General features: G+C 39.7%; 1 protein-coding gene across 1 annotated transcript in view; it reads right to left on the bottom strand.

The window, feature by feature from the left end:
* Positions 1-586: 586 nt before the first annotated feature.
* Positions 587-26,461, bottom strand: part of MFSD14B (major facilitator superfamily domain containing 14B) — a 77,698-nt gene continuing 51,823 nt past the window's right edge. The window contains exons 4-12 of the mRNA XM_050761390.1: positions 20,969-21,096; positions 18,423-18,537; positions 14,388-14,606; positions 12,558-12,671; positions 9,760-9,831; positions 7,340-7,452; positions 5,107-5,204; positions 3,041-3,183; positions 587-2,328 (exon numbers count right to left, since the gene is read on the bottom strand). Of these exons, the coding sequence (XP_050617347.1) occupies positions 2,077-2,328; positions 3,041-3,183; positions 5,107-5,204; positions 7,340-7,452; positions 9,760-9,831; positions 12,558-12,671; positions 14,388-14,606; positions 18,423-18,537; positions 20,969-21,096 (1,254 nt within the window). The 3' untranslated portion in view covers positions 587-2,076. The remainder of the gene's footprint in view (positions 2,329-3,040; positions 3,184-5,106; positions 5,205-7,339; positions 7,453-9,759; positions 9,832-12,557; positions 12,672-14,387; positions 14,607-18,422; positions 18,538-20,968; positions 21,097-26,461) is intronic.

Genomic DNA, 26,461 nt, shown 5'->3' with positions numbered 1-26,461 from the left:
CTTAGGTTCTTTTTTCCATCTTTTGGCTGTTATGAATGCTGTGAACATGGATATATGCATTTCTGTTCTGTCCCTGTTTTTTAAAAATAAAAATACAGATGGTCTCCAACTTCATGACAGTATAAAAGTGATACACATTCAGTAGAAACCATACTTCAAATTTTTATTTTTTTCCCAGGCTAGCAATATGTGGTATGATACTCTCTCACACTAAGCAGTGGCAAGTGAGCTGCAGCTCCCAATCACTATGCAATCAGGAGGGTAAACAACCAATACTCTACCATGCTGATAATGAAAGTGCGGAAGCTTCTAAGCTGTAACAAATGCATTTGCAACATATGATATTTTCAACTTACAATGGGCTTATCAGGATTGGAACCCCATCGGTAAGTCAAGGAGCATCTGTAGTTATGATGTTTTTGAAGGGAGACTTTGAAGGAATTTTGTTAAAAATAAAATTTTTTTGAAAATACAAACCTTTTGCATCAGCTGAAAGATTACAACTCAGTTTAACTGAAACCCACCCAACAGAGAACACAAAAGAGCAATGATACTATTTGCTTTTAAAAAAAAGACACAAAAGACATAAAAGTATCCACTGTAAATTTATTATGCATTAAGAAGCTTAACCTAAAAACCAATAGCATAGTAAAAAGATATGTTATCTCTGTTCATAGCAGAACAGGTTTCAAAATATATTTTCTTTTAAATGTATTCAGTCAGTACACAATCCTTTATAAAAGTTGTATATATTTTTTCTGTCAATACCTTCATTACATTTATAAATACAAGATTTACACAGCACCCCATCAGAAAAAAATTAAAACCCTTTACAAATATCTACATATATTTCATACCTATAAAACTTTCAAAGGAGTGCTCTGTTAAAGGTGGGCCCTAGTTAATGGTCCATTTACCGGTGCAGCAAAATACATATAAATCTGTAAAGTTTTCTTTGTCCATAAAACATCTCAAAAAACAGCAAGACACTTATCATGAAACTCAGCTTCATAAAACCTTATTTTAGAAAGCAACTTAATGTGCATATTCCCATGCGATTCGAAAGTCAAACAGATTGAAATAAAGATGAATTAAAAACAAATGCATACTACAACAGAGCAGTTAAGGCAGGAGTGTAATGGATGAGAAGTAGGACATGGGAGACATAGGAAGAAGCAAATCATAATGATGCCTATGAGTCTGAACTTGGATATAAACTTCACTTGTATCCAGTTATTAACTCTCATCCTACTTAGGAATTTCCAAATTGTTACTAACTTTCTTAGAAGCAGCCTACAATTTCTGTGTTGTCACCAGAATGCTTGAGTTGTTTTTTTCTTCTGTAAAATCACCTCGGACCAAATCAGGACACTAGGTCCAGGAATCTGCGTTGTGAGTTTTACATGATTTAAGTTTGTAATAAAAATTTCTTTCATCTAGTAAAGGTAATCACTATTCAATATTATTTATGTCCAGAAGTGTATATATGCTGAGTTTCATTCTAGCCAAGAATAGGAAGTAGAATAAAAGGAGACTAGGTTTTTATTTGACCTTTGAACAAAGACAATAGATCCCTGATACTGAGTGACTCTTAAGAGTGGCCACTCATCAACACCTATGGGCTGATTCAGAGAAACAGGAAGGTAGAAATTAAGAAGACATTCTTTACCTGAAATCTTGCCAGAGATGGCAGTCCCACTATACTTCTGTACCTTTTGCTGAAAAGGGCATGGAAAGACTGCTGTCACTTAGTCTACAGTCATTACAGGAAAGCCATCCTTTCTACCAGAGAGATGACTTTTTCTATTTGAGTTTCACCTTGAGAGTTGCACATTATTTGCAGGGAAGTATTTCAAATCTTATCTTATTCTAATGTATAAACAGGAAAAAAAAGGTAAGAGAAAAAAAAAAAAAAACAGGAGGAGGAAGAGCAGAACGATGGTGGTGGTATTTATCAAACTTGGCCCTGAAGGATGCCGCTAGCATCTCCCATCCAGCACCATGAAGTCACCAGGGGTGTGGCTCCCTCCATGGCTCTCAGAGATGGCGTATGCAGAATCCCACCTTCTGCCGAGTTTACAACTCAGTGCACTGATTCCCAGGCTCCTCAAATGAAGAGAGCTCCCAAATGCTGCTATCTTGCAGCAGTGGTTCAATGTCCTCATCACTGCCCCGTTCTGGGGTGTTAGTCAGGCTGCCGCTGCTGCTGTTACTGTGTTTTTGAACTCCACTGGCTTTACTGTATTCAGGAATGAATAAGGCAACCAGAAAAGACACAAGGACTATACATGCCCCAAATAAAAATGGTGGGCCTGGGATGACAGCTCCCTGATGGATGTGGAAAACAAATGGAAACCAAGAATACAGTTAGTCTTTTAACTCGAAATTATTCCTAGATTACCCAAAAAAACACACCACCAAAAAGTGAATCATATTCTCATAAGCAAATGTTTCATTAAATGTCAAGGCAAACTCCACTAGAGCTTGGTGTTTGGAATATGAAAAAGGGCAACTAATTAACTGCTTTCTGTACCACTTCTAAATAGCTTCAGCAAAACTGTAAGCTTTTAAGCAACAGCTGTTAACCTATAATCCCATCCTATGACTTCAGATCATGCACCTTTGTACGTTAACATTAATTCCAGCTTTATATAGATATCTATACTAAATATGGCTTAGAGGGAACAAGGGAAGAAATTTCAAATAAATAGCACAAAAAGTACCTTAGCTCAATTTTTAGCTGGATTTTTAGGTCATTTCAAATTTTAACTGGTCTGGGCTTAGCCAGAGAATAGCATAGTGATTGTGTAGGTGAAAACAGAATCTGAACAAAGTTAAGACGTATCTTTTACATAAGATATTAATTAAATCACTAAAATGACCCCTCCCTGATCCTGAGAAGCAATGAACACAATACTTATTGCTGTCAAATAAAATATAGTAACATACAAGTAAGAATGCTCTCTAAATTTAAGGTCACAGGATTTTGCTATAATCATACATAACTGTTGTTACAAAACTAGACTTACGACCAAATTACCTGCAGGGGAACGTTGTTAGAATTCAATTTCGGGCCCAACTCAGTCAGTTCCACATGGAACATGTAGAATATGAAGCCATACAGTGCTGGCCCCAGGCCATTGCATAGTCCTCTTATTCCAGTTATGATCCCCTGGGCAACTCCTAAATCAGAACAAAGAAAAGAATGCCAGTCTTCTCAGAAAGGCATCACAAGATTTGGAGCTGAACAGTACTTTCTCACAACCAAGATATACTAATTTGGCAAGACTGAGGAGAAAGCATGCTAATGAAAGTAGATTAGGAAGACTTCATCCATTATAAAATAAAATCCAACTTTAATATCCTCCCATTTCAGGCAATTTCCACTTTTCTGTCAACTGAGATTTCCCTGCTCTGGTCATTTCTGGTGCTTTCACAACAAAAACCTGCTCTTCACCTCTGCCAGCCCTGGTCTCAGGAATACAGATCAGTCCCCACTAGGCAGACTTCATCTTCACAGGTGTATTCCAGGCCTGTCTCCCTAGAGACCTACACTGAAAAATCCAGAAGTGCCAAATGCTTTCTAACATAGCAAGTAAAAAGTTAGCTTGAACTGTATGAAATGAATGTTTCTGTAAATCAAAAATGGTAGTATATAATTCAGCCTAATACAATGTGTTCCAAAACTTTTATATGCTGACATTCAGAAACATGTATATTGACATAAGTATAAAAACAGTCAAAAGAAAATCCATGCCCCAAATGACAGGATGGTGTCTGTCAGATGCCAAGGCAGTGACAGTACTCCACGGATGGGTCACATCTTCACTTCAGACACAGCACCTCCCTGAGGATGCAAGCCAAGTGAGTTACTGTAGTCAGGAGTGACGACATACAGAATGTGTGGTCTTCAAGGGACAATATTTAACAATGAATATAAGTAAGATACCTAACTTCTGATATAGAAAAAAAAAGCAATGAATAAACTATCCTTTCCAATATAGTTTTTTACTAAAACTTTTTAAAGGGCTCTTAGGCATTAAAATTTTTTCTCCCTCTAAAATTCTCTACTACTTCTTCCTGAATACAATGAGGTGAGCCATTAGCAGATAGAGAAGGAAAGGGATTAAATCTAGCCATGGGAACTGCTTGAAAGGAAAGCAGGCCAGGCACGGGGGCTCACGCCTGTAATCTCAGCACTTTGAGAGTCCAAGGCAGGTAAACTGAGCCCAGGAGTTTGAGACCAGCCTGGGCAACATGGTGAAACCCCATCTCTACTAAAAATACAAAAAATTAGCTGGGCATGGTAGTGTGCATCTCTAGTCCCTGGTACTTGGGAGGCTGACTGGGAGATCACTTGAGCCCAGGAGGCGGAGGCTGCAGGGAGCCAAGATCGCACCACTACACTCCAGCCTGGGTGACAGAGTGAGATCCTGTGGGAGGTGGGGGTAGAGGATGGGGGGTGGGGGGTGGGGGTAGGAAGGGTGGAAAAAGAGGGAGGAAGGGAGGACAGGACAAGACAGGACAGGAAGGGAAGCAGAAGCACGGGAAGGATGAGATATGGATCTAGATGGTGGAAAGCTATTTTCCACATAGCAGTCTTAATTTTAATTTAATCTCTCACTCAACGTCTAACTATCAACAACCACACAGACTTTTTCTTACTACTCTCAAATACTATTTTCTAAATTACGCTCACAGACTATGAGTTATTCCAAATACATTTTAGTGAATAAAGTAATTAAGTAACTCGTGGTTAACTGGTTTTTCATTATTTAATAGACATCTGTTAAAATGTGACTATAGTCTGCTTAATTGTGACACTAAAGAAGAAAAGAGGTATCAAAACTGAAAAGGGAATATTAATAGTTCTAATTGTTAGTAATCTGAACTGCTAAGTCTAGCTTTAAAAAATGTAAGTGTAAGATTAAAGCAGAGAGGAAAACAGAATGTTTCTATCTGACAAAGAAAATAGGTATGATCCTTGAGAAGGGGCCACATGGCTGTCAGCTCCTGCTGTCGATGGGGAGAACTCAGAGCTTCTCTGGCTTGTAGCAGGGAGGTCTACCACTGAAGGAGAAAAACAAGGGCGGGCAGTGACCTCACCTTGCTGATCTGACTCTGCATTCCGAGAGACGAGGGCACTGATTGCTGGAAATGTGATGCTGGACATGGCAGCCACAGTCCCTGCTGCCCACATCATCCTGCAATGACAGGACAGGCACAGTCAGGCAGCAGGCCAGCCTCAAAGAGCTCACTATTCAGAATGCAATCAGTGGCAAAAGTACAAATGCCTTCTGTTTTCTCCTGTTACATTTTATTTATTTTTTTGTCTCTAAAAATGCATTCTTTTTTAAACCTACAAGGTTACATATCACATTGTAGAAAACTAATGGCCTAGGATGCGGACAGAAGGGCCAGGAAACCTTTGTTTATTGATTTTACTTCTTTTACAAACTTTTCTTCTCTCTGGTCTCCCTATTGCCGTCTTTAGACATACCCTCAATGAAGTTCGCAAGGAGATTTTTGTTTCTATAAATATCACATTTTCTCCACTGACTTCTCATTTTTTCTTTGTACCTCTCAAAGGCTCACCTTCACAATGCCCTTGAGCTACACAGTTTGCTACCCCTCAACAGCATGGTGTGCCTCCAACTGGAAAAACAGACCCTGCTTTCCTCTTTAGACCTTTGTCCTTCTCTCAATAAAAGAGTTTTAACAGTATGAAGTGTGAGTGAGTAAAGTCAGGCCCCAACTTTGGGATGGTCATTACTGAAAAAGAAAAACCTTACATGATGACAGTCTTTTTAACACTGCATGGATGTGACTAAATCACCTACTGAAGCAAAGTTCACAGGAGCAAAATCAAAAAGAACAAGGAGAATCAAACAAGTTAATCTGGTAAAAAGTCACAGACAGCTATGGGCAGTGGCTCATGACTGTAATCCCAGCACTTCGGCAGGCCAAGCCAGGAGGATTGCTTGAGCCCAGGAGTTCAAGACTAGCATGGGCAACATGAGACCTTGTCTATACAAAAAAAAAAAAAAAAAAAAAAATCAAAATATTAGCCTGGCGTGGTGGTGCATGTACATACTCCCAGCTACTCAGGAGGCTGAGGTGGGAGGATCGCTTGAGCCTGGGAGCTTGAGGCTGCAGTAACCCATGATTGTGCCACTGTACTCTGGCCTAGGCAACAGAACCAGACCCTCTCTCTCAAAAAAAAAAAAAAGAGCAAGCGGATCAAATGAAATTCCGAATTTCCGAATGGGCACATGTACTTACTCCCCAAACTAAACACTGATAACTAAGGCAATTCTAGTTTCTCTAAATTATGTTGTCTGTTTATGTGTCCAAAGTAAGGACCAGCTCTACCATCTAAAATGGAGATGGCATTTCTGCATTTGCCCACCAGGCACATGGAGAAACCTGCCACATTAACAAAACAAAACTCACAATTCCTTCTATTTTTTCTTATTCCACTGGGCTTATTTTGACCTTCCTTGCTGTTTATGGGAATCTAATATGGTAGTAATAACTGTGGCAGAATGCACATGGTTTTGGAAGAAATCTTTGTGTTCAAACTCAAATGATTTATTAAGGTTATGTTATTGCCCCAAGGTCACTCAATTAATGATAGCTAATGATAGTCAATGATAGTGAAGCTTGCCATAATCAGTCATTTTTTTGTATCTTTTTGTTTTGCTTTTGACTATATTCAGTGTCTCAAAATTGGCATATGTGGCCAGGTGAGGTGGCTCATGCCTATAATCCCAGCACTTTGGGAGGCTGAGGCGGGCAGATCGCAAGGTCATGAGTTCGAGATCAGCCTGGCCAACATGGTGAAACCCCGTCTCTACTAAAAACACAAAAATTAGCTGGGCGTGGTGGTACACGCCTGTAATCCTAGCTACTCAGGAGCCTGAGGCAGAAGAATTGCTTGAACTCAGGTGGCAGAGGTTGCAGTGAGCTGAGATCGTGCCACTGCACTCCAGCCTGGGCAACAGAGTGAGACTCCGTCTCAGGGAAGGAAAAAAAAAAAAAACTGGCATATGCTTTAAAAAGTAGACATAAAACTTTATTTGGGGGCTGGAGGGAAGAGAGAGATACATTCAATTAAGGAACAATTCTGTGAAAGTCCAATGACATGAAGGCAGTCTTTATAAATAATCCTGTTATCTAGCTACACATTTCCCCAAATTAAAGCCTAATGGTTTCTGCAACGTTGAATACACCAAACCAGTAAAATAACCCTTGCTTCCTTCTCATCATACCCGTCCACCCCAAGCTCCCTAAGAGGCATCTGTCTGGCAGTTTATGAGAATCTAAGAGTGAGGCTTACCAGGCCTGAGATCCGAAACCGTACCAGGCTAACTGGAGCATCTGGAAGCCCAAGCCAAGGAGGACAGTATTCTTATTTCCTAATGATCTCATCAAGATGCTAAGAAAGGCCGTCTGCAAATTAAAGGAGACAACTCTGAAAAACCACATCAACACACAGAATTAAAATACAAGCTCTGTGTGTGAAGACCTTTCCCTGATGACCAGGGACCTCTAAGGGCACACTGCCTGACCTGCAACTTCAGAGTCTAGACAGAACTGATGACTCTCTACAGGGGTGGAGTGTTGGGGGCTCCCAGCCTGACCTGGGGCTCAACGCTTTCAGCCCCCTCCCTAAGAAGCCTGTCTACCTGGTGCTCTGCTGGCACTTCCCGAAAGAATATCACAACTGTTCACCAGTTACCATGATTGACAGGGACAGCCTCAGTCTCTTTGGAGAAATGCTAATCACTTAAATATCTGTGAATAGCAAACTCCTGCTGAACATTTACAGAACATAAGAGCTTCTGCTGGAAGGTTATGAAGTTGGAATTGATGTAAGTTTGATTTTAACAAATATATACTCTGCTAAATATAACTAGAGTGAGACAGTCTGAAAAGGGATTGGATAAAAGATGATTGGGCTGGCCGGGTGCAGTGGCTCACGCCTGTAATCCCAGCACTTTGGAAGGCCGAGGCAGGCAGATCACGAGGTCAGGAGTTCGAGACCAGCCTGGCCAGCACAGTGAAACCCTGTCTCTATTAAAAATACAAAAATTAGCCAGGCATGGTGGCGCATACCTGTAGTCCCAGCTACTTGGGAGGCTAAGGCAGTAGAATCACTTGAACTCGAGAGGTGGAGGTTGCAGTGAGCCGAAATCACACCACTGCACTCCAACTCCAGCCTGGGTGACAGAGGGAGACTCCATCTCAAAAAAAAAAAAAGATGGCTGGGCTAACTAACTAGAGTTAATGTTTGATTTTGTAAAAAACCAAAATGATCAACTTGAAAGGTTAACATAATTTACATTTGCAACACATTTCAACAAAAACAAAAATGGCCTTTGCCTTGATGCATTCCCATAAGCCTTGTCAAATGGAGTATTTTCGTAAAGCAGTTTTGCAGCCTTCTCATTTCTCCCTGAGAGAGGGTTACCACAGAAGAATGCTCTGCTTCCCTGGTAGCCATTTCAGGGAAACAACCCGTAGGCAGTACCACACAATACAGTGAATGTGCCTCAGCACAACAGTGAATTAATTTGAGGACAATATGCTTCACCTTTTCCGGTACTGTATTTACAACAGATGGGGAAATGGTTAATGCTCTTTACTCACTGAAAATTTTATATATGTATATATTTTCCCCCCCTCTCTTTTGAGACAGTCGTACTCTGTCACCCAGGCTAGAGTGCAGTGGCACCATCTCGGCTCCCTGCAACCTCCACTTCCCAGGTTCAAGCGATTCTCCTGCATCAGCCTCCTGAGTAGCTGGGATTACAAGAACGTGCCACCACACCCAGCTGATTTTTGTATTTTTAGTACAGACAGGGTTTCACCATATTGGCCAGGCTGGTCTGGAACTCCTGATCTCAGGTGATCCACCTGCCTCGGCCTCCCAAAGTGCTGGGATTACAGGTGTGAGCCACCATGTCCGGCCCTCACTGAATATATTTTAATGCTCTGATTCATATTTCTTCAGTCCTGGGAACAGTAGGAGTTGAAGCAGTTACCAATTTTCATTTCTGCTTTTCACTTCTACTTACATTTCAAGATTAAAATAACACTGAAACATTTTCTTAGTTGATTTTGCAATCCAGAGATAGATTATAATTATTTACTATTTTGGATGGTGTAAAAGCAAATAAAATAATTGACCCAGCAGAGGTTATGACAAATATTCTAAAAAGTAGGGAAAGTTGTATCAAAGTTCTCCTAAATCATCGTCTCCGAGAAAACACTAAATGGCAGATGACACCGGTGCAAGGGGAGCGCCAGAGGCCCCCAGGAGCCTGGGACGGGGAACCACTGTGGTGAGAAGGCTTAGGCAGTGGCATCGGGCCAGGGCCCCTGAGCTGAGAGAGGCAAGGCTGAAGACAAGGAGTGGATGCCAGTCACCAAGCTGGGCTGCCTGGTCAAGGACATAATTTTTAAAACATTGTTTTAAATAAAAACATAAAAAATTTCCCCTAAATTACACCCTCAAAAAAGAAAATAACCTCAACACATTATATAAGAAGGAATAGTTTTGTGGACCACATTCACATCAGTTTTCTTGATCTGGTATTATACTATAGCTGTGCAAGACCTTACCATAGCAGGGGGTGAGGGACTGAGGTAGCAGTTCAGGGAATATCTCCCTGTATTTTTATATGTGGCTTCCTGTGAAACTATGGTTATCAGGATTTTTTTTAATTTTTAAAGTATAGATAAAATGATACTCACCTGAGCCACAATAGACAGAATTCCTACCATAGCTATGAATGCTGCAATTTTAACAGATCCAAAACCTATGACCTAAGGAAATGGAATGAAAACACTTTAGTAATATAGATATTATAAAATAATAAGGAATATTATGTTCTATTACAGTAAGTTGAGGAAAATTCATAAAACCAGTGGCAAATTAAGACAGTGCTGAAAGCTGAACCTGTGTAACCACTAATTTATATCTAAAACTGATATAAGAAATCATTATAAGCAGGAACAACTTGTGTTATTTTCAGACATTTTCTATTATATGTCTACCTGTTGTTTTATATATCCTCTCCATCCCCAAACCACAAATTGATAAATATAATATCAAGTAATAAAAAATGAAAAGAAAATGACTGACTTTTGATGCTACCAATACAGCACTGCTCATTAGCAAAGCTAGAGGCTTTCAACTTTGCCTGCACATTAAAATCATGATGTGAGCAAAAGACAAGGGATAAGGAGAGCAAGGGAAGGAGAGCAGTGAGATGCTGGAAGACCACTGGAGACCAATTAAATCAGGCTCTCTGAGGGTATGACACAGGCACTGGTATGTTTTAAAAGCTCCCATGGTGATTCTAACAAGCAGCCAAAGTAACCAGGCAATGATTTCTAAGCCTCTGACCATAACAGTATCTCTGAAATGTCTACAACTTTTAAGTCTTAAATATCAAGTTTTTAAAAAGTTAGCTTATTTTGGGGCTGGGCGCGGTGGCTCATGCCTGTAATCCCAGCACTTTGGGAGGCCGAGGTGGGCAGATCATCAGGTCAGGAGTTCGAGACCAGCCTGACCAACACGGTGAAACCCCATCTCTGCTAAAAATACAAAAAATTATCCAGACGTGGTGGCGCACGCCTGTAATCCCAGCTACTCAGAAGGCTGAGGCAGGAGAACAGCTTGAACCCGGGAGGCAGAGGTTGCAGTGAGCCAAGATTATGCCATTGTATTCCAGCCTGGGCAACAAAGCGAGACTTCGTCTCAAGAAAAAAAAAAAAAAGTTACATTATTTTGCCCTATATTAAAATTCAGGAAAAGGACCTTAAAAATTATGGGATTAAATTATATACATTGTTCTCATTTCATAAATGAGTGTCTTGCTTCCAGGCACACAACTGGCTAATGAAAAAGACCTAGGAAAACTATCAGAATGAAGAATTTAATATATTTCATTTTTAAATATCACCAGAAAAAGAGGAATTTATCTTAGGAGGAAGCTTGCTCTGTCAAAGTAAACCATTAGGAAAAGGCCTGCCTTGCAGTGAAATCAGTAAAAGAGCACAGGATGCAATGGAAGGCAGTTTAGGTCTGAGCAATCCCAGAGAGCTGAAGAACAGTCGGAAAGGGGAAGTTTTTGGTTTTCTTTTTTTTAATTGCCTTAAGTCAATTATCTGTTTTGAGGGACAAAATGGGGTATAAATTTTTTTAAAGTGTAAAAGACTCTAGAGAGGGAAGATTTTGATTAACGCTTTTGAGCCCCTCTGAAGTCCACAGCAGCAGTTGAGCCATGACCTACTGAAGATGCCTCAGCAAGCTGGCTTCAGTCAGACTTGGAACAAGGGCATGTCTGAAATAAGTTTTATCTGTTAAATTTAATATTATTAAAGATTTAAAACATTACAGTATATGAATGTTACAGCAGCTTTATGCTCAACTGTCAAATTGGAAGCAAGTAAGGTGTCATTCAGTGGCAAATCCAAACAAATGCCAAAAACAAAATGAGCTATCAAGCCATGAAAGAACATTAAATGCATATTATTAATTGAAAGAAACTAATCTAAAAAGGCTACATACTGAATGAAAAAGGCAAAACTATGGAGACAATAAAGAGATCAGTGGTTGCCGGGGGTTGGTGGTGGAGGGAGAGATGAACAGGCATAGCACAAGGGATTTTTGCAGTGAAAATTCACTGTGTTGATATTGTAAGGGTGGATACATGTTATCATGTCATCATACATTTGTCCAAACCCATAGAATGTACAACACTAAGCATGAACCCTAATGTAAACTGTGGACTTTATGTTAAGATAATTTGTCAATGTAGGTTCATCAGCTGTAAAAATTTCCCCACCCTGGTGGCAGATGTTGATAGTGGAGGAGGCTATGCATGTGTGGGGATAGGGGATATATGGGAAATCTCCATATTTTACTCTCAATTTTGCTGTGAACCTAAAACTGTTGTAGAAAAATAGTCTATTTAAAAAAAAAAAAAAAAAAAAAAAAAAAAAACCGGCCGGGCATGGTGGCTCATGCCTGTAATCGTAGCACTTTGGGAGCTGAGGCGGGTGGATCACTTGAGGTCAGGAGTTTGAGACCAGCCTGGCCAACATGGTGAAACCCTGTCTCTACTAAAAATACAAAAATTAGCTGGGCATGGTGGTGCATGCCTATAATCCCAGCTACTCGGGAGGTTGAGATAGGAGAATCGTTTGAACTTGGAAGGTGGAGGTTGCAGTGAGCCAAGATCATGCCATTGGACTCCAGCCTAGGGGACAAGAGCAAAACTCTGTCTCAAAAAGAAAAAAAAAAAAAATTATGTTTCTGCTAATTCTGATTCTCAAGAAAAAAAATTTTCCACAGTAATTATCTTACTATAAATCATTGCATTAAAGGTGCCCTGTTTAGTAATTATATGCCAGCACCTACATTTATAACTAGAAGCAAGTTCACATGTTTTTTCCTCTGCAGTGGTTTCCTCAAAATATCTTTAGACAAATCTCCATCTTTGATTTTCCTGGTATTGAAAGGCTACTAGCCACTCACTACTCACCTGCCTAAGATAGAGAAAAAAACTTGAATACTGTCCAGCTTCAGGAAGGTATGAAAGAAACACGGTGATGCAGATTAGTAAGACAGTAGAATCTTTTCCAACTTTCTTCAACGACTGAGAATAAGCAGAAAGAACACACTTAAAATGCCAATACCCATTTATGTTGCCAATGTTCTGGGACATTAGCTTCATTATTTTGATCTATTAAGATGAATAACAAAAGTCAAATGGTAATAAAAGGAAGTTCTATCACCATCTTTCTGAGAAAGTTACAAGTCTTAATTTCAGAGGTATGTATTTCAAATCATATAGCTAAAAAGAAGGAGAAAAAAAAACCCCACAAAACACACTTATTCATCTTTGTTAACACACTGATTAAAATTCCTGAACAGATCCTGAACTTCCTATAAACAAAACCTGGAAATACATTCCTACAGAACCTTTTAAGAAAATCACTTCTCTCGATTCATAATGTAACTTCTTTAAAGTCATATTCAGTACAGAGGTTTCCATATATGTAAATCACTCTATTCTTCAAAGTGTTCATATTCAATTTATCTGTATATCTGGTAGACAGATAAGTATGCTCCAGCCATAGGGTCAAACTGGTAAGAACTTGTTGAATGTTACAACCTTGTTGAAAAATCCTTCTTACATACATAGGATTGTTGAATAGAACCAAATGGTAAGTTAATACCAAAGGAATGGAAAGTGCTGCAGAGTTTCTAGGTCATCGGACCATAGCTTTTATGTAATTAATAGCAAAAGCAGCTAATGTTTGTTGAGACTTTGCTGGGCAACAGACACTACGCTAGTTAATTTATACACATTAACAATAATCCTCACAATTGCCCTGAAAAGTAAGCCACAGTTGCTCTACTTCACAGAGGAGCTTTGATGTGTAACTTGATCACTACAAAAGAAGGTGGGAAGCCTAACTGGCTGGCTCCCAACCCCACTACTGGCTTCCTTCTCTAAATATTTCTTTTGGTGTCTGACATTGTGACAATAATAGAACAAGCAGGATCCCTAGGTCATGTGCTCGTGGTATTTTAGAAAAAGTAATTTTTAACTAATTAAATGAATTTTTCTGAAAGGTAAACTTGGGGGACAAAAAGTGAAAACCAAACCGCTGGTTCTTTTCTTTGTGTACAAATTTTTTTTTTCCCCAAGAACAATTTCAAACCAGGTAGGGTAGAGAGAAGGTGAGACATAAGATACTTTTTCCAGCTGTGTGACACATCACCTTCCCATGCCAAAAAAAAAGAAGGGGGTGGAGGAGAGGAGAGGGAGGGAAGGAGGGAAGGAGGGAGGGAGGGAGGGAGAGAGGGAGAGAGGGAGAGAGGGAGAGAGGGAGAGAGGGAGAGAGGGAGGGAGACAGGGAGGAAGAGACATATTATAGAAAACAATAATCTGTAACATACAAATTAAACATCTCTGGTCAAAATTAAAATAACTCATTCAAACCAAAGGCATTTATCCTTTTTGAGTTAAAATGAGTGAAAATGACCACTTCAAATGATCACTTTCACTTATTTTGTTTAAAAAGGATGAAAACAACCATGCAAAAAGAAACTTTCTTCCCAAATTCTCATCAAGAATTAACTAGACATTTTCTCTCTCTTCCCTTAAGACATGCTTAAGTACCAATTCTATATGTTTCTTAATACAAAGACTAAATCCCTTACTTGCAATTAATTTTGTTTTTCTATTTTTACTAAAGAAATAACTCAACAACTGCTAGGATCTTTGAGACTGCACATACATACTTTCATTTGCTTGGCTTAGAAAGACATTTAGGAAAGTAAATATTTCCATATTTTTATTTACCGCAAAAGGGTCCGCTTGTTTCCAAGAAATCTGAGCTCCCCAGGAAACCGGTCTCATTTTCTCAGGCAGAGATTCTGGAACAGCCACTAAGATGAAGCAGATGTCCAGAAGAGCCACCACTGTAGCCACCAGCACAACGAGGCTGTCTCCATAACTGGCAGAAAGATATGCTCCAATGGCCGGGCTGCTGACAAGACTAGCCGCAAAGGTGGCTGAGACCTGTGGGAAAGCACACTCTCACCCAGGGTCCCACAGGTAAACACCTGTGGGGAAAGCATCTCCTTACCCAGGTCCTGCCCGCTGCAGGTGCACACCTTCAGGAAAGCACACTCAACCAGGCTCCCACAGGTGCATACCTGCAGCCATGCCTCCCTAGCTTTAAGTAAGACAAAAGAAATGTGTTGCATATAAATTTTAACAATGAAAAAGAATTAAAGGGATTTAAGAATGTGTTCACAAACTATTAACTAACTGGAGATACCCTGCAGAGCTACAAGAGTGAAAAACAATTATCTTATTAGAAATAAAAACCGTAAAAACCTTCCCCACAAATAAAACATTAGCTCTTTGGTCTTCTTTAACTGGGGACTGGGGATGTGAGACGGTATGAAAAGAATTCCTGTAGGGCTGATGACAAAACCTATGAACTACTCAGGAACTGTGCTTGATTTAATCTTCTAAAAACACTGCACCGTTTGAACATTTTATCATGTGGTGGTCATTTCATTAGCACTGCTGGGGGTCAGGGGGAACCATCTGCTATTCTTAGAAAAAAAACTATTAACAACAAAGAATTCGTTGAGGTGGAAGTTGAAGCTTTTTGACTAGACAGCTGTAGATTTGTCTCTCTGTCACCACCTGACCACAGAACCAGCTAAGCACACCCACAACCTAAAGCCACAGTGAAGCCCTTCACACTGCATTTCTATAAGCATGTGGAATGCCCACTTTATTTAGAACACAATCTGAATGGTCAGATGATTATTGGGCAAACTCCAAATTATAACCACACTAAATGTCAAATGCATATCTCTAAGTTAGCTTTTTAAACTTCTAATGGATTTTATTAAAAATCATAAAAATTCTGGCAATAAAAAAAATTTTTATCCATCATCTCCCAACTGAATAAAAAAACACTATATCTGAAATTAGTATTATACTAAAAGTACTATAAAAGCTAAAAATAAGTATTTTTGAAGGGAAAAAAAAGAATGTGGAAAATTCCAATTTGGGGAATAGGAATCCTTCATTCAATATTTACTGAGTATCTACTATGTACCAGACAAAGACAACAAAGCTCTTGCCCTCAGTTTTTCCCGCTTTATTCAAGAGTATCAGGGCAACCAAATAACTGCATTATAAACTGCAACGACATGCAAAGTTATGGGAACATTCCTACACTCTTCTCAGGTGTTAGGGCAGCACTGCTGCAGCATCTTCAGGTGTTAAAGGGTCTATGGCCTCATGAAACTCTGCAAAATGTGTCTATCTTAAAGCCTAAAGTAGCCTACTTGCTTTGTTTGTTTTTTTATCTAAACTCCTCTTTCATTTAACATTCAATACAACTCTGATGAATAAATCTAAAGAATGATTTCACCACAACAAACTCTTAGTGTTAACTCACTTATTAATTTGACTAATCATTGCTGTAGCCCTGAAAGAATTACTACTTTCTTGGTTTAATGAAGAAGTTTGAGTAAGGAAGTTGCACATATTTTTATACTGTTCTTTAATGGGTCTCAAAATGCTCCTTAGAACTTGATTGACACATTCTGTAATTAATTGGCAATAAATTCTCCTATATCTGTAAGATAGGTAGACTGCAATCCAGGCAGCCTTGCATGCTCAGTTGCTTATGCTGGCTGGGAGCACACTTCAGCTGAGTGCTGTCTCAGTCCGGATGTGCACGCTCACTGATTTCTCTCAGTGCCCCTATGAGTAGACATTAATCCTAACTGCCATTATACAATGAGGAGTTGAGCTGGAGAGGGTAATGAAGTCACAGGCACTTCTGGTTAGAACTCTCTTAAATCTTTCCTGAAAGCACTACTGCTCAGCACAACAGCTGTGTGAATGGTTTCTCAGCTGAAAGGGAGGAACAAAAATCTAATAATATTGCAGAAAAATGAGTATCTCAACAGTATTTCCCATGCTGCAGAAGAAAGCTGTCCCTCACCACTCTGTTGGCCAAGCCTTATGGGCACATGTTGAACATGAACAACCTGCCTTCTTTTTTCTTTTTTGGCGGGGGCGCGGGGGGGTGGGCAACTTTTGGAGTTGGGGGGGTGGAATTTTTTTTTTTTGAGGCGGGTCTGACTGTTGCCAGCCTGGAGGGCAGTGGCGCAATCTTGGCTTACTGCAACCTCCGCCTCCCGGGTTCATGCAATCCTCCTGCCTCAGCCTCCCAAGTAGCTGGGATTACAGGTGCACACCACCACGCTCAGCTAATTTTTGTATTTTTAGTAGAAACGGGGTTTCACCATGTTGGCCAGGATGGTCTTGATTTCTTGACCTTGTGATCTGCCCCCGCCTCAGCCTCCCAAAGTCCTGAGATTACAGGCGTGAGCCACCGCACCCGGCCTATTTCTGTTTTGGGTGTTCCTGAGTGAGCTCCAAATCTTGCCTTATTTGAAGCTTTCCTATCAGCTTCTATCTCTGTCCTCCTCCATCACGACTCTGGAGAAGCCCCTTTTTGGGGCATGGCATGAGAGGGACATTCAGGAGTGGAGGGAAGAAGCAAGGAGAGAGAGGGAAGGTAGAATAGTCAGAGGGAAGTAGGCTTGAAAGAGTAGTTTTCAAACTACTGATGTCTAAAGTCAACAAAGTAAAAACTGTTGTGTTCTGTGAAACGGTAGTAACTCATTTATATGCCCATCATTGATTTAGGAAGTTATTCATTCAGTCAGCAATGAATGAGAACTTACTCTACTCCAGGAAGCAGATTTAAAACACCCAGGAAAAGGAGATAAATAACTTAAGTTTCTGGCATTCAATCTCTCTCCAGCCTATTCCCCACAACCTAGCCAGATCATCTTTCTTCTTCCACTTTCTTATTCTGAATGTTTTCAAATACAGAAGAAGATGGGAGAATCGTACAAAGCATACTTCCATGTCTCACAGGTTCAGGCTTGGAACACATACCCACCCATGCACATCCACATGCTATGCTATCTTTTCCCTGAACTATCTGAAAATAACTGGCAGAGTCCTGACACTGATGTAAAACACTTCAGCTATCTTCTAACAAGTCTTTCTTCTACATAACCATAATGCCATTACCATGCCTGAGAAAATTAGAAACACTGTCTGGTGTGAAATTATCAGAAAAACGGTCTCCTATAACTTTTGTTATTCAGCAACTATGTATTTGATGAATGAGTGAACGTAGTCCTTTTCTACATACCATGTCCCAAATGTATGTCCAAAACACACAACCACCAATAGAGTTAACAATGGATTAACATTGCTGAGGTTCAGCACCTCTCCAATTAAAATTAGGTGCACAAAGACTCGTGCACCTTGACTGCTTAACACTCCTCAGGATCAGATAACAAGAAACAAATCAGAATAATTTTTTTAAAAATTCAAATGTTCAATTGTAATCCCCATTGTTGAAGATGGGGCCTGGTAGGAGGTGACTGGATCATGGGGGCAGTTTCTCAGGAATGGTTTAGCACCACCTTCCTTGGTTGTAATAGTGAGTGAATTCTTTGAGATCTGGTCGTTTAAAAGTGTGTAGCACCTCCGTCTTCGCTCTCTCTTCCTCCTGCTCCAGTCATGTGAAGATGCCTGCTCCGGCTCTGCCTTCCATCATGAGTAAAAGCTTCCTGAGGCCTCCCCAGAAGCAGAAGCCTCTATGCTTCCTTTATAGCCTGCAGAACTGTGAGACAATTAAACCTCTTTTCTTTATAAATTACCCAGTCTCAGATATTTCTTTATAGCAGTGCAGGAAAGGACTAATTCACTTTCCAGTAAATTTCTAATACAATGTTAATTACTATTCTGGTTAAAAAAATATATAGTCTATTATCTTACCCATCCATAAGCTGTACTTCGCTCGTGCTCCTGAGTGACATCAGCTACGTAGGCAAATATAACAGAGAACGTGACCGAGAAGACTCCAGACACAGAAATCATCGCAAAATACCACCTATAAAAAGATTATTTTAATGACCCAAGAGTATATGTACACCTTTATTACCTGAGCCAAAGACATCATGTCAAGATTACACATAAAGAAATAAGTATACTTGTATATGTATATATACTTAAATATACCAAAAAAATTTAAGACAGGAAGAAGTAGAAACATACTAATTTCATCATTGTTCAAAGGGGGTCAGTACATGCCCCCTAAAAAAACAAAAGAAGAGAAAAAACGGAAAGAATAAAGGGATTAGGTAAAAGTTTTATTTTTAAAGGTAGCCGACAGGAAAAAAACCTTCTCAAATATCCTAGCTATAAGTAAGAAAAAGACATACAACAAATGATTTGAAGATCTACATAAAAGCAGAAATCATAATGAAAAATATTATATTAGTGTAATTAAGACCAAAAATTTCTATCATGTGATAGATGCTTTTTTAAAAACCTAGTTTAAAATTAACAAAAAAAAATCTTATAGAACAAAAAGTGGGGTTTACTTCAGGATAGACAAATATTTAATATTTAAAAATCTATAATATTTCATTTTAGTAGCTCTAACGAGAAAAGGGGATCACAGATCACGAGGTCAGGAGATCGAGACCATCCTGGCTAACACGGTGAAACCCCATCTCTACTAAAAATACAAAAAATTAGCCAGGAGTGGTGGCGGGCGCCTGAAGTCCCAGCTACTCAGGAGGCTGAGGCAGGAGAATGGCGTGAACCCAGGAGGCAGAGCTTGCCAGTGAGCCGAGATTGCACCACTGCACTCCAGCCTGGGCAACAGAGCGAGACTCCATCTCAAAAAAAAAAACCAAGAGAAAAGGCAAATAATATCCATTAATGCTATAAAGTCATCAAAATCTGACATGTACTCTTAATGTTTTTTAAAAATCTGTGTATACAATAGGAATATTTTTCAGTCTAAAAACTAGCTTAACACCTAATGACGAAACACTACAATACTCCCTTTTTATATATATAAAGAAAAATAAGACCAAAATCATCACTTTGATTTACTAATATTCATTAGTGAAAGCAATTAGCAAAAGCAGTGAGCAGTATGAAAACAGGAAGGAAAGAGATAAAATTACAGATGATATTAACATACCTAGAAAACCAAGCAATTAGAAGAGCTCATGTTGCAGCAGAACAAAAAGGATAAAATTTATAGGAACAAAACTTAACAAGAAATGTACAAGATCTAAAGAAAAAATTTTAAGCTAAAAAAAGGACATTAAAAAGTCCCAACTCATTGGAAAAGCATGACATCTTGGACATAAAAACTCAATACCAAAAAATTCATCAACTCATAGAAAATAAAATGATTATGGGTACCCAATAAATTTAGAATGTGATAGATGTTAGCATGAAATTCCTACCAAATAATCAAATGAAAATATTTTCACACGAGCCCCCCCCAAAAAAATATATTAATAGGATTAAAAACCAAAACAAAACTTCCATATGTAAGTGTGTTCTTCACATAAGAGCATCTCTGCAATAGGAATACACACCAAAATACCATCTTCTGTTATCCAAAAAAAACCAACTAAGTTACAGCTCACATGCAAATTCCGACCCACCTTTCGTAACTAAATGGGCTTTGTCACATGCTAAATACTCTCCTGATTTATACAAAGGAAAAAAAAAAAAGGGCTGGGCACAGTGGCTCATGCCTGTAATCCCAGCACTTTGGAAGGCCGAGGCAGGTAACCAGGAGTCAGGAGTTCAAGGGAAGTCTCACCAATATAGTGAGACCCCGTCCCTACTAAAAATACAAAAATTAGCCATCTGTAGTCCCAGCTACTCAGGAGGCTGAGGCAGGAGAATTGCTTGAACCTGGGAGGCAGAGGTTGCAGTGAGCCAAGATCATGCTACTGCACTCCAGCCTGGTCGACAGGGGAAGACACTCCATCTCAAAAAAAAGAAGGAAAAAAAACGAACTCAAATTCACATTATGATTTAAAATAGGCTATCAGCCTTACTATAGTATATTTTAAAGTGACTCCCGCCTATTATGATATAAACTATGTTTGTGTCAGTGCCCCATAGCGATGAGCTGACAAAATAATATATTTACAAAATCAACTAAAAGCCACAGTGATGAAGACAGGAGATTGTTAGCCCATTTCCAGGGTTAAACTCCCATACCTGACATCATAGCAACATCAGCTGCCTGAAGAGGCATCTTTTATTTCTATTTCTTCACCTAAATAACTTATCTCAGACTTAATTCTAGAATGTCTTCACTTCCCCATTTATAAAATGGATATAATGACAACTGTCCAAAGTGGCTTTCAGTATTACCAGAGAAATCAAATGAAAACACAAGTACAACTGCTTTGTTAATAGTTAAGAAGTGCTCTGCAAATGTAAGTATAATTTACATGTGACTCAAAACAGGCAGTCGGGAGGTGAAGGGCCAAGTCACTCACCATGGGCTGATCCTCATCAGCGGGATTGGGAAGCAGGTGAAGAATACAGTGCCGAGAAGAAAGGGTTTCCTCCCCCACACATCAGACAGGGCACCTATGAGTGGGGCACTCAAAAAAGAGAGCAGACCCTGGAGAAGAAACAGAAGAAAAGGTTAGTTTTGTAATTTGATCCCTCAACTACCTGTAATTCATATTTTCTAAATGCATTAGCTCTAATTCATTGTACTGGCCCCAAAACAGAATAATAATTTGAAACATTAAATACAAACTAATATTTAAAAAATAAAATTAGGCCTGGCATGGTGGCTCACGCCTGTAATCCCAGCACTTTGGAAGGCCGAGGCAAGTGGATCACCTGAGGTCAGGAGTTCAAGACCAGTCTGGCCAACATGGTGAAACCCCATCTCTACTAAAAATACAAAATTACAAAAAATTAGCTGGTCTTGGTGGCAGGCGCCTGTAATCCCAGCTACTCAGGAGGTTGAGGCAGGAGAATCACTTGAACCCGAGAGGCAGAGGTTGCAGTGAACCAAGATCACACCTTTGCACTCTAGGCTGGGCAACAAGAGCAAAACTCTTGTCTAATTAAAATAAAATATAAAATAAAATAATGTAAAAACAAAAATGTAAATGTTCTATCAGAAAGGGAAGGAAGAAGTAAAAAAGCTTGTTTTCCAGAAGGAATCAGAAAAGAGAGATGATATGATATATATATATACACACACACCCCCACTTGGCCCTTAAGATGAACACACACCAAGCATATGGGAAGAAGCTAGAAATTTAAATCACTTTAATAAATATACATGGCATATCAATTCTGCACAAAACTCTGCATTAACTGGTACAATGACACCCAAATGAATGTACACCATATACTATCCCCAGGGCCTCACAGGGATAAAGAAGAGGAGTGTACATATGCTTAATGCTCAAAAGAAAACAAGATTCTTTGTCAACTTTGTCAAAGTAAAGTTCTCTCTGCCTGATGAGTTTAGGAAGAAGGAGATAATCCAACTTGAATAACAACTACAGTTGAAACTAAGGGGAAGAGTGTGAGACACAGGTAACACCACACAGAAGCAAAGGAAGTCAAGGAACTCACATTCACTGCTTGCCCACTATTTGCCAGTCACTCTGTTGGCTGGCCACCTTCATTTCAATGCTACAGATAAGCAGCAGAGTGGGGAGAGCAGGGATGGACAAGAGTAGAAAAATGCTGATGAATAATGAAATAGGTGATGAGTACACAGATATTCATTACACGATTCTTTTGTGTATCTGAATTTCCATGATACATTTTAAAAATTCCTCACCACATCACATAAATAGGACACTCCAAAACCTGGCTCCTGACACACATCCTATGCTGTGGCTGCATGCAATACTTCCAGTTTTCTGGACATACAATGTTCCTGTGTGCCAATGGGCCTTTGCACGGGCCTTTGCACGCATGTCCATCCCACACTTGGAGCCTAGAAACTGCTAGTGATTCTTCCCAACCCTGGGAGAGAAGCACCTCCTCTCCTCTATCTAGTCTCTTAGTTCTTCTATTATGATTTCAACACTCCATTAAATCACTTGTTATTTGTCTATCTTCTCTACTGGACTCAAAATTGAGATTAAGGTCAGAAGGATGAGGTTTCTTCTTACCTCCGTACCCGGGGTGCCCATCACAGGGCCTGGTAAACACCGGTTTTCAAATACATTTGGTGAATTGAATAGAACTTTTCGGAGAAAATCAACTCACAGAAGTCTCCAAGTTCACATAGCTCAAAAGAAAGAGGAACAGATTCCAATACCCTATCAGCCACCAACTGATTAACCCAGGACAGCAGACAAACTGATAAGCGGAACGACTCAAAGTGAAGCAGCTTCGTTGTCTGGGGAAATACCCAAGGTTCATCATCTTGCACCAAGAAGAATAAGGACATGGGCACACATGGGTGGGTGAAGGAGGGGAAAGTTTAATAGGCAAATGAAAGAAGAGAGCTTCCTCATACAAAAGAAGGATTATTTTTAATACTTTATATAAAAGCAGCTGTGGGTAAGTTGAGCTTCAGGCACAGCTAGATGGACACAGGGAAGGAGTTGTTCATGTGGTATCATCTGGGTTCTCTCACCAATTCTTTTTTTTTTTTTTTTTTTTTGAGACGGAGTCTCGCGCTGTGTCACCCAGGCTGGAGTGCAGTGGCGCGATCTCGGCTCACTGCAAGCTCCGCCTCCCAGGTTCACGCCATTCTCCTGCCTCAGCCTCCGAGTAGCTGGGACTACAGGCGCCCGCCACCGCGCCCGGCTAGTTTTTTTTGTATTTTTAGTAGAGACGGGGTTTCACCATGTTAGCCAGGATGGTCTCGATCTCCTGACCTCGTGATCCACCCGCCTCGGCCTCCCAAAGTGCTGGGATTACAGGCTTGAGCCACCGCGCCCGGCCACCAATTCTTAGTAAGGTGTCTCAACACAGTAAGCAGGACAGTTTTTGCAATCCTAGGCTTACTACAAGTTAAGTAACCCCAGTAGACTGAGAAAATCTCAATAGCTCTAGCAGGAAATTCCTCTGGAGAAATATCACTGATCTAGTTCGGATCATTTGCCCATTGTCCATGTATCTAGTTTAAATCACTACACAGCCAACCTTCTGTATATGCAGGCTCCATATCTGTAGATTCATCCAATCATGGATGAAAAATATTTGGAAGAAAACAATTAAAAATAAGAATACAACAATAAAAAATACAAATTAAAAAAATACAGTGTAACAACTATTTACATAGTATTAGGTATTATAAGTGATCTAGAGATGAATTATAGTATAAGAAGACTGAGAATGAGTGGCCTAACAGGTAGAAAGAAAACTATGCTAGGCCAAGTGAAGAAAGCAAGTAAAGAAAGCCTTTTAAGAATGAAAAAGGGGCCGGGCGCGGTGGCTCACACCTGTAATCCCAGCACTCTGGGAGGTCGAGGTGGGCGGATCACCTGGCCAGGAGTTCAAGACCAGCCTGGCCATGGTGAAACCCTGTCTCTACTAAAAATACAAAAAATTTGCCGGGCATGCTGGTGTGCACCTGTAGTCCCAGCTACTCGGGAGGCTGAGGCAGGAGAGTCGCTTGAACCCAGGAGGCAGAGGTTGCAGTGAGCTGAGATCGCGCCATTCCACTCCAGCCTGGGCAACAAGAGCGAAACTCTGTCTCAAAAAAAAAAAAAGGAAAAAGGATCAGAATAATTCTGGTAGAAAAGTGAGTGTGGAAGTCTACTTGTAATGAATGTAAGACAGTATGGGAAAGAAAGAAATGCGGTAGTAGACTGAGGAGAAAAGGAAAAGAGGTTTTGTTTTTAAGACTGGAGAAATAGAATGCTTGTATGCTGGAAGGAATAATTTAGAGGGAAAATTTAAAATACTGGGGAAAAAAGGCATAATTGCTGAATTCCTGAGAATGGATGAGATATGTGAAGAAGCTGGCTTTAGCAAGGAACAAGGACAGTTCATCCTTAGAAACAGGAGAGGAGGTAGAGTATATGAGAACAGATACATGTAGGTGGATGGTAGATGTGGTGATGGGAGATTGAAATTTCTCTTTGGATTACTTCTATTTATTTAGTGACATAGTTAAGGTCATCAGATGGTGGAAAAGGTATTGCCTCCAGAGAGAGTAGCTAGAGAATTAAGTTTTCAAGGGTTGGGGTTTAGCCAACCAAGTGTGATAGAGTAAAAAGAGAGCAAGCTTTATATGCAAAGCAGTGATCATAATGATTAACCACAGAATTAAAGCCAAGAAAGATGAAAGTGAAGATACAGGGTTAGGGGTGACAGTGAAAGGCAGGTAGGATGGGTTTTCAGTGCTGATATATTGAGCTGTAGTACAAAATACAGTAAGCTAGAATGGTAAGGAGGTAGTGGTTATAAGCTAGAATGGTAAGGAGGTAGTGGTTGAATACTAGGGTATATAGAGAAACAGTATGTATAATGGTTAGAGTCTGGATGCTGGAAGCAATACTTTTTGGGATAAAATTCTGGTTTGAGCAATTGCATCTGTGAAACAACAGGCAAAGTATTTATCTTTATGTCTCAATTCACTTATCTATGAAAGGGAATAATGAGTACCTATCTCTTAGAAAGCCTGCCATTATTAATACTACGTAATGGTTAGAGTTATTATAAGTGAATGGCTAACTTAGGGTGGAGGGAAATAGATCAAGGAACTGAAAGACCACTATTATTGGAAGGATAATCTGTGTGGATATTGAAACAACCAAGAAATAAGACAGGTCTTGGCCGGGCGCGGTGGCTCACGCCTGTAATCCCAGCACTTTGGGAGGCGAGGCAGGTGTATCATGAGGTCAAGAGTTGGAGACCAGCTTGGCCAACATGGTGAAACCCCGTCTCTACTAAAAACACAAAAATTAGCCAGGTGTGGTGGTGTGTGCCTATAATCCCAGCTACTCAGGAGGCTGAGGCAGGAGAATCACTTGAACCCGGACAGTGGGGAGTTGCAGTGAGCTGAGATGACACCGCTGCACTCCAGCCTAGGCGACAGGGCGGGACTCCGTCTCAAAAAAAAAAAAAAAAAAAAAAAGACAGGTCTTGAATATTGCTAAAATTTCCTATTCAGCCACTGGTAAGATTATATTGTCGCACATTAGTGGTAAACACAAATTACCTAAATTTGGTCATAATAGTTGTTAAAAACAAAATTTTTAAAGTATTGATTTTAAAACTAAGTTTAACGTAGAATATTTTTTAGTAAATTTAAAAATTTACCCAAATTGTTATTTCACAATTTTTTCTTTCATATTTGTAGAATATACTTCTCTTTTTTTTTTTTTTTTTTGAGACGGAGTCTCGCTCTGTCGCCCAGACTGGAGTGCAGTGGCCAGATCTCAGCTCACTGCAAGCTCCACCTCCCGGGTTCACGCCATTCTCCTGCCTCAGCCTCCCGAGTAGCTGGGACTACAGGCGCCCGCCACCTACTTCAATAACAGCAACAAAAGGTTTCTCAACAATCTAGAATTGTTCAGAGTGAGTATGAAAAGTTATATTAGCAGTTCATAAAGGTCTGTTTTATGTGGCAACACAATACATTGTTATAAAGCATAATGTATTTATGGAAGTAGAAGGTAGTTCTTTCCAAGTTTATGAAAAAAAAAATTTCAGATTTTTAACTACTTCCCATTTTGAATTCATTGTTTCTTTCCAAGTTTATGAGAAAAAACATTTCAGATTTTTAACTACTTTCCATTTTGAATTCATTGTTTCTGATGTAAGTTAAATGTATTTTTACTTTAGGATTCTAATGGTTTTGTGAGGATTATTCCAAACAAAAAAGTGGTAAATTGGGAATTTTATTTAGAAATGTACTTATGCATAAACTCTATATGTTATTAACACTTTAGTCATAGTTCTCTGTTTAACTGGAAACAGAAAGTCTGTAAACTATTTCTAGGTTGTGTTTCACTTGTTTATGTGTCCACAATGTTTGGTAAATAATAAAAGTA

The sequence above is a fragment of the Macaca thibetana genome, chromosome 15, assembly GCF_024542745.1.
Source record: "Macaca thibetana thibetana isolate TM-01 chromosome 15, ASM2454274v1, whole genome shotgun sequence".
Taxonomy (NCBI): Eukaryota; Metazoa; Chordata; class Mammalia; order Primates; family Cercopithecidae; genus Macaca; species Macaca thibetana.
This window is presented reverse-complemented; position numbering and strand designations above follow the sequence as displayed.